The sequence below is a fragment of the Citrus clementina genome, unplaced genomic scaffold, assembly GCF_000493195.1.
Source record: "Citrus clementina cultivar Clemenules unplaced genomic scaffold, Citrus_clementina_v1.0 scaffold_5, whole genome shotgun sequence".
Lineage (NCBI taxonomy): Eukaryota > Viridiplantae > Streptophyta > Magnoliopsida > Sapindales > Rutaceae > Citrus > Citrus x clementina.
The window spans coordinates 42592886-42609993 of record NW_006262201.1 but is presented as its reverse complement, the minus strand read 5'-3'; the positions used below and the strand labels follow the sequence as shown (position 1 = coordinate 42609993).

General features: G+C 36.1%; 3 protein-coding genes and 1 non-coding gene across 8 annotated transcripts; 2 read left to right on the top strand and 2 right to left on the bottom strand.

Moving 5' to 3' along the window:
* Positions 1 to 386: 386 nt before the first annotated feature.
* LOC18041436 lies at positions 387 to 3057 on the bottom strand. The gene is made up of 7 exons (XM_006435275.2): positions 2588 to 3057; positions 2227 to 2316; positions 2041 to 2121; positions 1777 to 1908; positions 1417 to 1635; positions 1092 to 1184; positions 387 to 836 (listed from the first exon to the last, which is right to left on the bottom strand). Exons 1-7 carry the CDS (start codon positions 2810 to 2812, stop codon positions 675 to 677), a joined length of 1002 nt encoding a protein of 333 aa, XP_006435338.1. The 5' UTR covers positions 2813 to 3057; the 3' UTR covers positions 387 to 674.
* Positions 3058 to 4618: 1561 nt separating this feature from the next.
* On the top strand, positions 4619 to 4698 carry TRNAL-UAG. The gene has a single exon. It is a non-coding gene; the product is annotated as a tRNA-Leu (tRNA).
* A 639-nt stretch (positions 4699 to 5337) lies between these two features.
* LOC18042820 (O-fucosyltransferase 16) lies at positions 5338 to 10143 on the top strand. Of its 2 annotated transcripts, XM_006435274.2 has the most exons (10): positions 5338 to 6032; positions 6132 to 6179; positions 6279 to 6369; positions 6525 to 6601; positions 6872 to 6960; positions 7125 to 7308; positions 7655 to 7836; positions 8248 to 8350; positions 8759 to 9087; positions 9171 to 10143. In XM_006435274.2, exons 1-10 carry the CDS (start codon positions 5859 to 5861, stop codon positions 9613 to 9615), a joined length of 1722 nt encoding a protein of 573 aa, XP_006435337.1. In that variant the 5' UTR covers positions 5338 to 5858; the 3' UTR covers positions 9616 to 10143. The 2 variants fall into 2 exon arrangements, with proteins under 2 accessions (XP_006435337.1, XP_006435336.1); XM_006435273.2 differs by lacking the exon at positions 7655 to 7836 and having other exon boundaries at positions 5340 to 6032; positions 7125 to 7304.
* A 1239-nt stretch (positions 10144 to 11382) lies between these two features.
* On the bottom strand, positions 11383 to 16458 carry LOC18040792. Of its 4 annotated transcripts, none has more exons than XM_024183899.1 (11): positions 15738 to 16458; positions 15254 to 15348; positions 14951 to 15144; positions 14356 to 14395; positions 13780 to 13861; positions 13562 to 13639; positions 13310 to 13435; positions 12682 to 12863; positions 12119 to 12158; positions 11908 to 11982; positions 11383 to 11708 (listed from the first exon to the last, which is right to left on the bottom strand). In XM_024183899.1, exons 1-11 carry the CDS (start codon positions 16031 to 16033, stop codon positions 11564 to 11566), a joined length of 1353 nt encoding a protein of 450 aa, XP_024039667.1. In that variant the 5' UTR covers positions 16034 to 16458; the 3' UTR covers positions 11383 to 11563. The 4 variants fall into 4 exon arrangements, with proteins under 4 accessions (XP_024039667.1, XP_024039668.1, XP_024039669.1 ...); XM_024183900.1 differs by having other exon boundaries at positions 15254 to 15345; positions 15738 to 16456; XM_024183901.1 differs by having other exon boundaries at positions 12742 to 12863; positions 15738 to 16453.
* Positions 16459 to 17108: the final 650 nt, after the last annotated feature.

Genomic DNA, 17108 nt, shown 5'->3' with positions numbered 1-17108 from the left:
AATGGTGTAAGTTTCACATTCATATTTCACTGCTTCAAGATAATAAAGTAACCCCCGATCACCTTGTATGCTATTCACAAATTCATTTTTCCATTAAGTTCTGTTATTGCATGCTTCCGGCTTCCCTCCCTCAGTTGGCATTCTAAGCCATACAACTCTGCTGACTGCTGGCTCATCATCTTGGCAGCAGATGCCAGCCAAACGAAACAAAATTTCCGTATAATAGTTTAATAATATTACGAAAATGGCGGGGTGGATCTTCCACGTAACGTTGCGGTTAAAATTGGCTTGTGCTCAGAAGTTGGAACAGGCATTATTCTAACTGGTCACATGATCGATCAAAGCCCATGCAGTAAGAAGAGTCCATCATCAAAAAGCCCGGAAAGAATGGTAAGAAGATTAAATATATCCGAAGAAGTCAATACGACTTAAAAAAGATTAACTCGGTTCATTAAGAAAATAAGAATATTTGTTGCCAAGCTCATGTTTAATCACTATCCCTGATACGCCAACCATCTGCGTCACGTAAAAAAATAATGTCCCTACCTCGAGCAATAGAGCTTCTTTGTAAAATAAATTTACAGCGCCTCTGTAGCACAGAAAGTACAGCATTCAGATTGGTGACCTCTAACTGTGCCATAAAATCCTATCATCTGCAGTTTCATAGTACATGTTTAGATGTTTTCTCCTGGAGGTAACTCCGCAAGCTTTGGAGGAGTGCCGAGAACTCTTTCCATATCAAAACGAACTTCGATGTTTCGAATGCTGTATCCAACAACCATCAGCCAATAAAGCAGCTTCGCAAGTTCTGGCGCACTTGTCTCGGTCACACTTGTCTGTAATTACACCAGCTCAAACTTAGAAATGACAGTAGGATCTTATAATCCAAAAACACTCATCAGAAGAATGCATGTTGAACATCTTTTATGCAAATTAGCACCACCAAGCATGGGTACAAAAACTCAATGCTTAAAGCCAGCTAACCAAAACAGACTAAACTTTTTCTTCAAATTGGTCGGTGAAAGTTCAGATCATCAGCTAAATTATTAATTGCAACTGTTAATTCATTTCAAATATAAAAAAACTCAAACCTTCATTTGGCCAGGGTCTGAAACAGCCAAAAGACGCTTAATGAATGTGTTCATCGCAAGCACAACATCTTCTCCTGCGCTGCTTGTCAATTCCTACAACACAGCACATGCGTCATTTAAAGAAGATCATGCAGACTAAATTCTTACCCAAAGCAGTAACTGGCAATTTATGTAAAGACCATATTTTGTACATATAAACATCCTAGTCATATTGGAATATACATGATCCAGCCGGAAGAATACCAATTAGCAGGAAAACATCCACCTGTCCAACATATGCCAAGAAGACAACAGAGATAATGAAAAGGGATGCGACACTCCTTACCTTCAGATTTTGGGGCTCAAGTGTCTTGAGATATTCCAACAATTCATTTTGACCATTGGTGGCTTTTCTACCAAGTTGACGATTCAGTTCCTCGATCTCTGCTTCTAGGAACTCAATGTACTTTTTAGCATCTATTTTCTCAGGGCCAGAAACATTATTCCACCTAAAAACTTCACCAGACACATTCTTTTGTGTACCAGGTGCATAATCTGGCGTATCCTGTAACAGTCAAGTGACTGGATTATATAAACAGCACCACAGAAAGTTAAATGCATAACCCATTTAACACTTGTGCAAATATGCTAGAAGAGTTACAATGACAAATGAAAGAAGAAGAAGATGAAGTAAAAGCAAGAAGACCTTTTTGTCTAGGACCTCAGGAAGAGCGACCTGCTCCAAACTTTGTTGTAATTCCAAACGGTATTGTGCATTCTTGAACATATATCCAGTCATCATAACGCTGTACATAAGCTGTGCAAGATTTTCAGCAACCTAAAACAAAGAATGGGAAATATTGGTAAATATCTGAATTTCCATTATCTTGAGATACCACAAAACATTATTATATATTGACCAAGCCTTAGTCAACAAGTGTATGATATTGTAATATCTGAAGTAACTTACAGTGGTCACTGTTACGGCAAAAAATTGCGGGGGTAGCGTTCCAATCATATTTGTCACAGTTTGACGCATTGCGTCAACTACCTATACATAACACCAAAGAGAAAGCACGAAAAATTAGAATTTCATTCTTTCCCATATTAAATATGTACCACAAGACTCGAAAAGAAAAGAGATGAGGAAACAAACCTGTTCAGGAGCCCTTTTCACGAACAACTCCATAAATTCTGGTTGCACATTTTTGACATACTCCAGTAGAATATCCCTTCTGCCCTTGGGCTGCCAATTAACAAAGCAACGCATCACAGACACACACAATTTGAATCCAGCAAAGCAATAAATAACTGAAGCAAATACTGAAATACAAAAAATATTTTACAACTGTCTGGTGAATCACAAATAGCTCGCGCACGTTTGCAAGCACAGAAGCCAAAGTGTTGAATACAAACCCAGTTTTAGTTATACTTAAATATCCACGCCTGAGAGATAACAGGATGGTGAAAGAAAATCATCAAAGTAAATGAAGGAGTAATGTGAAATAAAGAAATACCAGAGCGCCGTTGGGAGGCTTGGAATCATTGGAGCCGTTATTATTGGACTCGTTCTTGGAAGAATCGTAAGCTTGAATCCTCAAAGCCAATCTTCCGTTATTGTTCTTCTTCGTCTTTATTGGGCATCTCACTGAACTAAACAATTTCGGCCTACAAGAAACAACAGTAACTGATGAAGATGGTGGTTGATAAATAAAGCAAGGCTTCGCTGTCAACGAATTCATCCGGGCAGCTGCTTCAGAAACTTTTTTTTTCTCCCTTTTCAATCAATTCACTTTTTCCTTTTTTATTTTTACTTTACACTGTGACTGACGCCATTAAGATGTGTTGCGGGGTTTCCCAGAGGTCACAGGCAGAGATGAGGGTTTGTTCCGTTTGTGAAATCTGAAATGTGAAGCTTTCATCTCTGAACAGAGGCGTGGTTCGTAGATCATTCAAACCGTGAAGATCGATTGCGAATCGGATGGCTGAAATTGATTCTCATTCTTAGGATTATGTTTATAGCTCTCGTATCTGACCGTTGATATTGTTTATGCTACCAACAGTCAACGCGGTCGGCCACCATCGAACGGCTGTATCTTGGCAGCTCTCTAATAAAAATTAGAGTGTTCGCGGATTATATATCATTTTATATTTTATCTAAATTTTTATGGATTATAAATTTTTAATCCAATTCAACTCAGCAATTAGTAAAATTTAATCTAAATTTAATTTTTATGTCTGCGGATTGGATGCATATTTGACCTAATTTATATTCAATCCATCATTTTACGGATTGGTTTGCAGGCTAAAATTTTTTAATTATGTCATATCTATCAGCAAATTAAATAAAAAAATTAATATAAAAATAATTTAACTGCTGATCAAATTTAAAATTAAATAAAATTTAAATAAATTAATTGTTTAAATAAAGTTAGAAAATACAATCAAATTTTCAAAATATAGCACACTAAAAACAAAAAATCTTATTTGTTTAGATCAATACATGAAAATTAATTACTTAGAAAGATATATTTGTTTATTTAATTATTTTTATTTTTTTATTATTATCAGATAAGATATAATATGGTATTATGTAACTATATTTTAATTTATTTGTTTATTAATAAGTACTAATGTTGTATTTACAAGTTTAATTTTTTATTAAATAAATTTTTTTGTGGATTTCTAGAAGTAAATCTATATCAAATTTACTGACTACGGATTTTTAAATTTTCAATCAAATCCAATCCACCAATCCACAGATTAAATTTTTACGGATCAAACATGTTGAGCGGATCGGATTAGATTTTGAACACCCCCAATAAAATCATGTATACATGAGTCTTTTCTCCACTGACTTTTTTTTTTTTTTCATGCAGATATCCTTTTAAATTTTGGAATTTAAGAGAGTTATACCTACGTAGAACTTTATCAAACTATCATATATGCTATCATATTTTTAGTTAGCTGTGCAATGTTAATTTATACGTAGAATTTACACTTTAATCCTTACTCCTAACTTGTTAAGAGATTATATTAATATTATTTTTCAAGATTTTGACACAAATAATGAACAAGATCATGGATGCCTATTATATCTTGATTTGACGTACCAACTCCGGTTATTATTAATAGCACTAGCTTGATTCCAATTTGCTAAAAGATTTAAACAAGACATATTAAATCACATGAAATACTCAATTTTGCATCTAGTCGTGAGTTGCAAGAAAAGAATGGCGGCAATACTTTCCTCAACTTAGGTAAAGACTAAAGAGTAAAGACCATCACATTAGTTTTATTGCTTGAAGTAAGACACAAGAAATGTGCATATTCCTGCTCGTTTAACCTTCTGTCGGCAACATTATTTTTTACTATTATAAACTATAAAAATTGCCTTTTTGTAAAATTTAAAAAAAAAAAAAATTGATGATTTTACATTTAAAAATAATCATCAAAATTAACTGAAAGATAAAAATTTTTGTCATGGTTTTGTTCATTTATCATTTTATTTATATATTAATTAAAAATCGTCCAATAGCTCCAATCTTGACAGTTTGGCCGAGTGGTCTAAGGCGCCAGATTTAGGCTCTGGTCCGAAAGGGCGTGGGTTCAAATCCCACAGCTGTCAAAATTTTATAATTTTTTTTTGCTTTTGGAACCCATCTAGCTCTAGGTTTAGGATTTTGGGCTCTTTACGAACAGTGATCTAGGATTCTGGGTTCTAAAGTAAACAAAATGTTATCCTTCAACTTCAATATTGTCCGTCTCGCGAATCTAATCCAACTGAAAGACATGAAAAATAGAAATTGTGTCCGAAGCTCCAACCTTTTGCCTACCAAATAAAGTAACCGTGCAAATGACAAATTGTGTTTTGTCACTGCACAAAATGCTCTGCTTCTCTCTCTCTCTCTCTCTCTCGCTGTACTAAAACTGCGAGCAATCATTTTTTACCATTATATATCAGTGGGGGTTGGCTTTCTCACCTGCTCCCATGTGACTCATTGACCGCCCGTCCAAAAATAAAAACCAAAAAAAAAAAAAAATTGTCATTCATTACTACTGCTAATACTAGAATAGAGAAACATCAAGGAGAATGGAGAGCTTTCGTCCATGAATCTAGTTATTTAACAATACTACCTACCCATTTAGAATCTATGACAAAATGAAAAATAACACCAAAGAAGAAAAGAATGTTGCTTCATAAACACTATTACAAATTCAAATTCACAGTCGGTTACTTTCATAAAAATAGATAAAAGCTCTCAATTTGTCAAGAATTATCACGTATGCTGCAACACGAATACCGATGCGGCTCCTTTTGATTTTGTTTTGACTTTTTATGTAAGCAAATCTCCGTCTGATTTGGGTTGGGGTGATAAGTTATGGTTGGTCAAATTAGCTAAGGCGCACAACACAAATTGATTTGGAAAAATGAATTAATTAAATAAATAATAAAATTTTAAAAAATAGAAGATGTAAATAAAAGGAAAAGCAAGCAGCTCGAGACAGACAAGGCACGGTGACACTCTCATTGTTCATTAAACAGCGAGTCGGTGTCACACTGGTTGTGCGCGAAAGCCTTCTGCGCCCGCGCAAAATGAATGGGAATGAATTATTGTCGTTTCTTCTTGTTTAGCTTCTGACAAACACTCCAAACACTTATTCGGGATCAGGCTGGCAATGAGTGATTCGTAACTCAAAACTCAAAATCAGAACCCCTCTTTTTCTTTCTCCAAACAAACAAACAAAGCCACTGGCGGCGGCGGCGGCGGCAGCGGCGGTTTAATAATGGCATTTCAGCGGCGGCGGCAACACCACAACCACCAGCACCGCCTGCGCGTGGTAGTTCCGATCATCTCCTCCGTTTTCTCCGCTCTTCTCATTCTATTCGCGCTCCTCTCCTTTCTGGCTCCGTCTCCGTCAGATACAGATCATCTCCATCACCCTCGCCGCTTCACCTCAGTATGCTTTCTCTCTCTTTCTCCCTATTTACCTTACTTCCCTTTTTTTTAACGGATTTGCGGCTTACTTTTATTTTGTCTTTATCTATTTGGTATGCAGACCGACAACGTCGATGGTCCAACTGGAGTACCCGTTTTTCGTGTTCAGGTTAGGGATTCATATATATATATATATTCAAAATCTTCGTTAAAATTATCGGATCTTATTTTAATTAAATACGATTGCTTGCGTTTGAGGAACAAACAGAGAGATGGTGGCAAATTAGATCGTGACATTTGGAGCTCAAGAAACGCCCAATTTTATCACGGATGCAGCATAGCCAGCAGCAAGTTTGCAAGTGTGTATTTATTTCAATGTTGCCTTTTTGTTGCTTATGATCTGATTTAACTGCAATTAGGTTTTTGCTCTAACTAAACCATTCTGTATTAAGCTGTTTCCCCTACAAATTAGCTACTATTGCTCTCATTTGAGCTCGTATTGACGTTGTTGCAGAAGCTGGAGACGTAACACATTCAAATAGGTACTTGGCGATTGTTACAAGTGGAGGCTTGAATCAGCAAAGAACTGGGGTAACTTTCTGAGCTTCTTACATTACAAACAATCACAATTTTTTCTTTTTTGTGGTCCACAGCTACTTCACATTGATTAGTTGTCATTAGTCAACATGAAACTTTGTTCTATTAATTTATGAACAAGCTTAATGATAGGGCTGTATAATGAATGGACCAAACACATCAACTATCAGTTGATTTTGTTATTGCAATGTTACTTCTTGATTACCTTAAAGTTTTTAAATTCTTTATCATTGGTTCCAAGATAACTGAGCACGTCATTGGCAGATCATAGATGCTGTTGTCGCTGCCCGAATTTTGAATGCTACTCTTGTTATACCAAAGCTGGACCAAAAGTCTTTCTGGAAGGATGCCAGGTTAGTTAATACCTGGTTTCATTTTCTATGTCATCTCTATTGCAATTTGAATTTATAGTTTCTTATGTCTGTCCAAGTTTGAAAAGATAGTGTGATGCTTAATTTTGACTAATTTATTACATTTGTTTCTCTTTTTCTTTCTTCTTTTTTTTTTTTTTGTGCAGCGACTTTTCAGAGATTTTTGATGTTGATCGGTTTATATCAGTTTTGTCAAAAGATGTTAAAATCATAAAGCAGATCCCAAGGAAAGGAGGAAAATCTTTGACACCATATCACATGCGTGTCCCAAGGAAATGCAATGAAAAATGTTATCAGAATCGTGTATTACCTGTTCTTTTGAAAAGGCATGTAAGTTTCAGTTCTCTAAACCTTTTCCTGTTTTCTTTTATATGTTACAAGTTTTCAGTATTCTTTTTTCATTTCATAGGATGCCATTCCTCTTGTTTATGCCTGTTATAGCTCACTTTTTTTTGTTCCACCTGCAACGCTTGATTGATTCCTTATCCACGCATGGGAAGAAATATGATTATTCTTTGTGATTAATCACATTTCTTAATTAGCATTATACCTTTTCTTTATTTCTTTCCCCCTTTTGTGCATATGTAATTAGTTTAGATATTAATTGAATTCACTTGCTTGTTGGACCTATGTATAATCAACCAAATTTAGATTTTTGGTGTTCATTGTGCGGCAGGCTGTTCAGCTATCCAAGTTTGATTACAGACTTGCAAACAAGTTGGATACAGATCTGCAGAAGTTGAGATGCAGGGTTAACTACCATGCTCTAAGTTTTACTGATTCTATCCAAAAAATGGGTGAAAAACTGGTCCATCAAATGAGGATGAAAGGCAAGCATTACATTGCTTTGCATCTGAGGTAGAATGATTAATCTTCGGTCCTCTATATTTCTGGTTACTGTTTTAGACACCCATGGATACTGTACTACTGTTTGTGCACACACATTTGATACATGCATGTAGAAATTGCGTACTACATATAATGGTCTGATGTACTGCACACTTGAGACTGACTCTTTCTGTATCTACGGAATCATTAGAACCGCAGGCCCGGCCTGACCTGCTGATCCTAAAAATAAAGCTGTGGTAACATTGCCTTTGAAGCCTGTAATTGATGGATGATAAGAGCGGAGCATCATTTGGTTGTGATTCATTGATTATGGCATAGACACTCTGAGAATCTTGCTTGTGTTGTATTATAATTTTTTTTGAGCAGTGAACCTAACATTCACAAGACAGTTTTGACGTACATGTTTTTCTCTTGTTACAGGTTTGAACCTGACATGCTTGCATTCTCTGGATGCTATTACGGTGGAGGTGATAAGGAGAGAAAGGAACTGGGTGCAATACGGAAGAGATGGAAAACTTTACATGTAAGACTATAAAATATAAACCTTGATTTAGGATGATCATCTACCGACATTTATTTAGTAAAAAATTCCTGTTTTCTTGACATATTTGACTTTTTTTTTTTTTATAATTCATTTTTGGCCTAGAATGTGTGAATATACAAAGAGAAATACAGATTTCATATAAAAATTTCTGCAACAAATGGCGCAGAGCAGCTAGGGTAAAAAAAACAATAGCAAAAGAAAATAAATTGATGCTAGGAAATTGCTCTGACATCTGCTAGAGAGAAGACAAATTAAGTCATTTTTGTTGTATTTGACTTGTGTTCTATTTTCACTTCGATATAAGCTTCATTTTGGTCCTGTTAGATTTTTCTACTGCCAAATTTTGGACATCCAGTATGAAGAGACCTTGTTTCAACTGATTTTCAGATAAGCAATCCTGATAAGGAAAGAAGGCATGGAAAATGTCCACTCACTCCACTAGAAGTTGGTCTAATGTTAAGAGCACTAGGATACGGCAGTGACGTTCATATCTATGTGGCTTCTGGTGAAGTTTATGGAGGAGAAGAGACATTGGCACCCTTAAAGGCACTATTTCCGAACTTCTATTCTAAAGAGACTATCGCGTCCAAGGAGTTGGAACCATTTTCTTCATTCTCTTCGCGGATGGCTGCATTGGACTTTATTGTTTGTGATGAAAGTGACATATTTGTTACCAATAACAATGGTAATATGGCCAAAATTTTAGCTGGAAGAAGGTACACATGTTTTATTCTGTCTTGAGCTGTTTTCATACTTGTAACTGGTGGCTAACTTTAGAATTTCTTTCTTTTGTTTGCAGGAAATATTTTGGGCACAAGCCAACCATTCGTCCAAATGCTAAAAAGCTCTATCGGTTATTTTTGAACCAGACCAGCACGACATGGGACACATTTGCCTCAAAAGTTCGTAGTTACCAGCGAGGCTTCATGGGAGAGCCAAATGAGGTAAGACCAGGCAGGGGTGAGTTTCACGAGAATCCAGCCACCTGCATATGTGAAGATTCTGAGGCCCGGACAAAGAAAGATTCAGTGCCTAGGAAATATGGAAAGGGGGATAGTTTAACCAGAAAGGAAGTTATGGTAAGCGATGATCAGAATGATGAGGATGATCCAGAATGGTCTGATCCCGATGATGATGAAGACCAAAGAGGACTTCAAGACAAGGAACTGAATAATGGAACAGTTTTGGATTATGATTCAATCATCTCTGAGGAACCTGAGTTGGAGGAGATGCTATCTGATTAAACAGAATAACACTTAAAAGAGCTTTTTGGGTCTACCACACCAATTCATTTGTGAATTTCATACATCCTTGTGTCCCCCATTAGCAAAATTTGCAGCTCTAACCAAAACTTCAACAATCCTGCAGAAACGTCAGAGTGATGTATATAAGACCATTGGAATGGAGATGATGGCTGCAACATTGAATTTCTGACAGTGAGCTATTAATCATATTGAAAGCGATCTGCATTTCTATTAGTCATGTGTTGGGGCACTTGGTTGAGAATGGAATCTACCAGAAGCTTTCTTAGTCTATGTTGCAGCAGAATGCAATGCCAGACATGGGTGGTGCAAGAAAAGTTTTCGAGCCAAAGGTTTGTGTAATTCAACTGTTTAGTTAATTTGTGTGAACAGATATTTAATTGAGGCATCTTTGCTAAAAAATGCAAAAGAAAAGGATAGAGAGAATAGAAATTTTACAGTTGTAGCATGTTTACTGGTTTTGTAAGTCTTTTCAAGTTCATTCAACCATGCCGTACGTTAACATCTGAAGTGCTGATTGCTGACGCCATACAGTCAACGGATTTGCATGTTGGATCTGTGGATGGTGGACGAAAACAAATTTTAAGAATCATTGAATCGGCCTTTTTCACTTCTTAGTTCTTATGTTCCTGATCCATATTAATTTTGCATTTACGGTGATATAAATATATATAGGGGTGTTTTTTTTGGGCCCGGTTTTCTAGTTGATGATGTATTTTCATGTTCATTGAACAACACTGGTAAGAATCATCGTGTATGACAATAGTTTTTGGTGAAGAGAATTGAACAAATGATTAGGACTTCATTGTTTGTGATTAGCTTAAGATTAGAAAACAATATTTTCTGGAACTGAAAAAAATTTCTTGTTGATATGCCTTAGTCTAGGAAGTTATTTATTTCAATCTGTAAAAGGTTGTATTATACACGCACAAGTTATAGAATCGTGCCCCTTTTGGCAAGGGTTTGGCAAGGGTGGTGTAGTAAGATAAATAGATAATCGATGGGGGCGATTTCTATCCAGTCTTCCCTTCCCCGACAACTTGTCATAACAATCGAAGCCCAACAGCTTAAATTTTAAAGAGTAATGATATTCAACCTGCGCATGTTATCTCACAAGACTCCATTAACTTCGAAAATTACTCTCTTATTTTAGGGGACTCTTATCTTTTTTTCCCCCTTTCCATCTACTTCCAAATTCCTTTGTGTTCTGTTATAACTATCTTTTTCTTTTTAAAGAATTACACCAACACACTTAGGTACAAGTTTATCATCCATTATTGTATTTTATTTTAAATTGATCATCTCTTATGCAAGTGTCCACTAGAGATTCTTTTAGACAAATAAATTTCTGAAGTTACATATTTTAGAGTGAAAAAGAAATAAAGAACTAAAAAATGATCAAGCTGAGATTATGTTGTACTCATCATCAAATCGCTATAAAAAGAGTGAAATACATTGTTTTGAAAAATAAAAACATTTTTATGCTTATAGCATGCAAGTAAAAATACAAAAGAGGAGAGATGCTGGGTTGTTGAGTTTGATTGAAAAGTAAATACAGCACAGATCCTGTCCTTTACGATAATTTGAATATTAGAGGGGTCTTATGAGATGAAACGCCGGGACTTAATAAATGCACTCACCTTCAAATGAACAGCGGGCTGGCGCTCCTCCCGGCCCAAAGAGGAAATAAATAACTTACAATTTTCCCAAAATTTTGCTCAAATAATGTAATTACGTCCTCAATTTAATCAAAACGTGAAGTGGGCAAAATTGATTATTGAAAGAATGAATCAATTGAACAGGAATTCACGATATTCAGTTACAAGAGGAGTTTCTTTCAACCGATATGATTCGATCCAATAATTTTGAAACCACCTAAAACAAAATAATGGGGGCCTAAACATAGCTCTTCACTGAAGATTGGGGGAGACTAGCCCGGTTGGTCGTCAGCTGGATCAGGTGATGGCCCAAAGTCTAGGTTTGGGAAAACACCAGGCGGCCTGTCCCGTGGTTGGATTGACAGCAACTGACTCGAATCTCCCACAACATCAGCCCATCCGTAGTGAGGCTCAGCCCTTCATTGGATAAAAACATGTTAGATCTTGTCAATTACTTTGTGACCTTTCAAAAAGCGAAAAAGTATTTGTCTTTTGTCAATAAAGATTAGGCACTTACAGCCCGTACTAGGAGAGTTAATCTGACTAAATTCCAAATTAAGCATTGTCCAAAACACAACAGGAAAAGCAGAAAAGTGGAAAGGAAACATGTTCTTACTCGTAATAGGTTTCCTCATCCACAACTATATCCCAGCTTTCGCCGGTTGTGCTCTTTCCGTATTTGTGAACTTTCCTGGTGAAGCAAAAAGGCAAGACAACTACTCAAATGTCTATTTGAAGAAGTGATGCAATAGTTGGAAATGTTAGATAAGGTGAGACAATTTCTTAGCAATGTGTTCACTGAATTTAGGGTATTGAGAGATCCATACCCATTTCCAAAATGTTCCTCCCCCCATGTCCTTGACCAACCTAGTCACGAGATGAAATAATAAATTCTTAGTTAAAGCAAAACCTGAAATTCATAGTTTCAAACCTATGTACAAATATCACAATAACCTTGTGAGGATGGTTCACAAAGCAAACTACTGTTTCATCTCAATAGCATAGTGTTATTCAAACAACAGATGTCAAAGCTATAATTCCGTATCTGTGCAACTCCTCAATAACAGCCATAAAAGTCCTAACGAAAAGGTGCAAAGATCACAATAAAACTCTCTATTAGATCAAATATAAACTAAACCATCTATCATTCCATGTTTATTACCAGCATAGTGAAAGGATTTGGTTTGGAAAAAACTGTGAAGAAATGCCCAAGAAGAATATATACAAGAAACTGATCTTGTCACATTTTATGAAATCATGAGATCTGTAAGCATATTGTCCAAACTAAACAGAAAGTCGTATACATGAATGCGGCAGCTCTATAAGAAAATCAGTAAGATAATAGAAACTAACTAATGTCACAAGAGATAATAATGGGCAAATAACCAACAGAATTTGAGAAAAGGAAAATCATTCAGGCAGGAAGACGAGGTATGAGAACAAGGCATACGTTCACCACTGGGTGATACATGCCACGTCTCCCCTTGACGTGAACCAATGCCAGCGAAGAACTTCTCTTCCCACTTGTCTCCCCATTTGGTTCCCAACTCAGTCTCAGCCCACTTATCTGTCCTGAAGGAGAAGAAAAAAGGAATTAAGCAAAACTACATTTAAGAAAATATTATTTATTCATTGTTTCTCTCCAAAGAAAAAACAAGTACTCTTGGAAAGACAATAGTTTTCATCTCTTTGTTTGGCCATACATAACATGCCTATTTCACTTAATGTTTCCACAGAGCATGATCGTTATCAGATTTACTGGGAAGGATTAGTCATACACCAACTCTAGTGGAAAAAAATTTCATAATTGGACTGAATTTTAGCAAGTGTCAAAGCACTTCCAGCGTTTATAATATTAATTAAATTCTCCATTGCTCTACATCCCACAACAAATATGCTGCGTGCTAAATTATTGCTCTGAACAACTCACTACAGCCAGTAACTACAAAAAAATATTAAGATTCCCTATAGCATTAGAACTTTGCAAAAAACACATCTAAGGTAGAAAGAGAGAGAACCATTTTAGAACAGATCCTCTTCCATCGTAATGCTCTCCCCACTTCTCCCACCATGACTGTTCATTTAGTCTACCATACTTATGTGCCCCTTTCTCAGTCCAGCCTTTAGCATCATACTTCTCCCACCTAAATCCAAAACAAAATGCATTAGTAAAGTAGCAGATACCGGATACCTGGGCATCGATCAACTGCATCCTTAATGCAAACGAAATATTATTGTTGTAGTTGTTAAGCATTGTAATATTAGCTTACCACTTCTCATACCATCCTGCATTTTCAGTGCCAGATTTTGCTTGTTTCTGGGCACTCCTCTCTATCCTTGCTAAATTGCTGCAAATTTCAAATTGGCACAATAAATGAACTGATATATTCATGGTAAGATTGAATGATTGATTTGCATCTCATGGATAGGAAGCAAATAAGAAAACAAGATGCAAACTCATGGGGAATAGTAAAACATAGTAAAGGACCTCCATTCATCTTGATGAAGCACCTCTTGCCATGTTTCCCACCATGAATCCCCTTCAGCATTTCTTCCAGATTTCTCCACACCTACAAAATATGAACTCTACCGAAAGTGAGCACTTTTCATAAAGAAGGAAGAGCATCTCCTATATCTAGATGATTGTTTCCTTATGAAAGAAACTCGGCACTAACAAATTCAATGACCTTCTTTCACATGTATTGCATAACTGCAAGTTATTCCTAATTGAAATGCCATGGCCAAAGCACTCTCATTTGAATCTTTGCTGAAAACTTCCAACACCTCTCTACTTTCGGAGTATCATAATGGTACACCAAATCTAATTATTTTAGACAACATTTCATTGTGTCAAATTGGTAGGTTATATTACCAATACAGGCTTTTCAAACAGTTCTCAATATTAGTCCTTTCGTTTTCTAGTCTCTCAAAATATATGATTACGTTGCTAATGTCTTGAAATTGAAGCTAACTGTGCAAAAAACTGTCCAAAGACTTCCGCCATCTCCCAGAATAATTAAGTGAATAAACAGCATATCAAGTATTGACAAGTTAAGGAATATACCTAGCTCTTTGTATCCAGTCCAATCACTTTTCTCCCACCACTGTCAAGGAGATCAATAAATCCAATTAAATGCATCTACCTGGGATGATACTTAATAGCGTTATAAAACCAAAGTCAATCTAGAAGAACCTAGACAGATCATGACAGTTGACTGATGCAGATGCAGATGCAATCAGTCAACTGGATCTGGTCTAGGCCACCAAATCCAATCATAGATATTTGAACATCAAAGCAATAGAAAAGGCAGAAGGTTCTGCTACTAAAAAGGGCACTTTGGAAAGGAGAGAGAGAGAGATAAAAGCAAACCAGAGGAGAACCCAGGAATCACAACTAAGATAAAATGTAATATACAGACAAATTAATCAATATTCTTTTATATTAACTTAAGTGTGTAAATGGCTTTGATCAAACAATTTTAGATTCAAATAAAACATCTGAAAAAATAGCATTCAAAATCAACTTTGGTTTCAAAAGCAAATGGGTGAGTGTTACCCATTTAAGCATACTTGTTACACAGAATTGCTTCCAATTTGTTTCACTCCAGCATCAACAACATTCATACATCCAAACGTGATTTAAGAAAAGAAAATTGTACCGTTTCTTTCCATTCAGAGGAATCATCATGGGACCGACCACCCATCCTTGTCCATCTACATCTGTATCCATTTTCTCCTAGATCTTCCCCACTTTCACGATACCAAGTACTGCCATCTTCATTAGTGCCAGTCTCATTAACATTTTCATTTAATAAGCTGATGCCCCAGTCTTTCTCATTTGCAATACCAGTGTCTAAAGTGAATAAACCAGCGAACATGTCTTTTTATTAGGCACGACATTCGAAATGCTATATTAGCCAGAAGAAAATCATATTTAATCCTCTTAACCTCCAACAAATTACCTCTTTTTGGCGGACTGTCGCGAGACTGTGGACCTGAATTCCTCGGGGTACAACGGGGATAAAATTTTCCTTGTTTGGAGACAGAACAAGATCTGCTAATATTATTATGCAAAAAAGCAAAGGCTTCCCTCAATCATCCTTTACATTATAAATTAAGTAGCTCACAGTATAACTTCAAAAATAAATTCGGAACAAACTTATCTACAGCAAGGCCAAAGGATCAAACAGTACCTTAATCATGTCACTAATAACTCAATTACATCAGCACACCAGGGCAAACTTGAAAAAAAAAAACACTAAGATAGCTTCTTAGCCACTAATCACAATAATATATTGATGGTTAAATGAACTTGTGATTACAGCATTAGAACTTAAAACTAATCAAATCTTAATTGCAACCTATTTTATTTATTATATAACTGGTGAAATTCAATGTTAATGCGAATATGCACAGCAGGGTCGCATAAAATTAAAAGTGACGTACTGAGAGGAAGCGAAGGGCATTGAAGGAGAGGCTTGGATTCGGGAGCGGTGAGAGCTCTTTTTCGGATCGAACCTCCATTCCTCGCATTTCTCAACACTCTTACATGACCGAATCGGAACTACCGGGTCAGAGCAACAGCAGCTAATTCGACTCACTCCAATTCGTTCACCTTCAAAAGAAACTCGTTTCCGCTTCCTCGGCTCGTCCAATCCATTAACTTGTCCGCGAGAGATATCAACGGGTCTGCGGAGTCGGAAATCGAGCTGAGTGGTGAACCCTCTAGAACTCGACGCCATTGAAAGATTACGAAAATGCCATTAAGGGTGAATGAGTGAAGTGTTAATAATGAACTTGGAGAGGAGAGGAGAGGCAGAAGAGAAGGGGGGAACCGTGCGTGTACTTGTTATGATTTTTTTTTTAAAAAAATTAATTTAAAAAATTAAAAGTAACAAATTTGAAAAATGGATAAATGAGGCGGAGGAGAGAATTTCGGGGAATCTTTGCGTTAAGGGCATTTGAAGGAGAAAGGGAAGGGTCTTCACTGGTCAGTCGTGTGATGAGAATTAAGAAGAAGCTAAAAAAGAAGAGAGCGGGTGACTGACACTGTGAGGGGCGAGATCAGATCGGTGGTTGTTTGTTCGGCCACGGCTACGAATCCTGGGATTTAATCATACACGTGAGCACAACCGGACCCACCTTTTTGCTATTTTATATCCATAATGCCCCCAATTGATTTGCCACGTGTCCCACACTGAGCCGTCACTTTCTTTTTTTTGGCCTTTTTCTTTTGTGCGAATTATTTGAATCAATTAAAATTAATTAATATTTATCAACATTTAGGCACAATTTTTTATTTTTTGTTTCCATTAAAAAAAAAAATATTTACGTATATTGAAGAATTAAAATATCGAAGGGCAATTAAATTATTTACATTTGCATTTGAAAAGCCAATTAGATAAATCAAGGATATCTATAAAAATGAATATATAACTTTAAGTATGGATCTTCAAATATTGCTTTATCAAATTTTAAAATCTATTGGCATACAAATTTATCAAAAATATAGGATGTGACACAAACCATGATGTGGAACGTTGGTAAGCTTCTTTTATAAAATTATAATCATGATAACTATGATAAATGGGGGAGGAAAAGTCGAGGAATGTATCATTTGCAAGTTACTCAAATTGACACGATAAGAACAAAATTAAGCCATAAATTCGAAATAAGAAGCTAAGACCGTAAAACTCATTGTATATGTAACTTTTCATTCCTTTACTATAATGAAAAGAAGGTTAATTTGAAACGGAATGCAAGCTATGGTTAAGCGGCTTTCATATAAAAATGGCGATATGTGTGAATGTGAACACT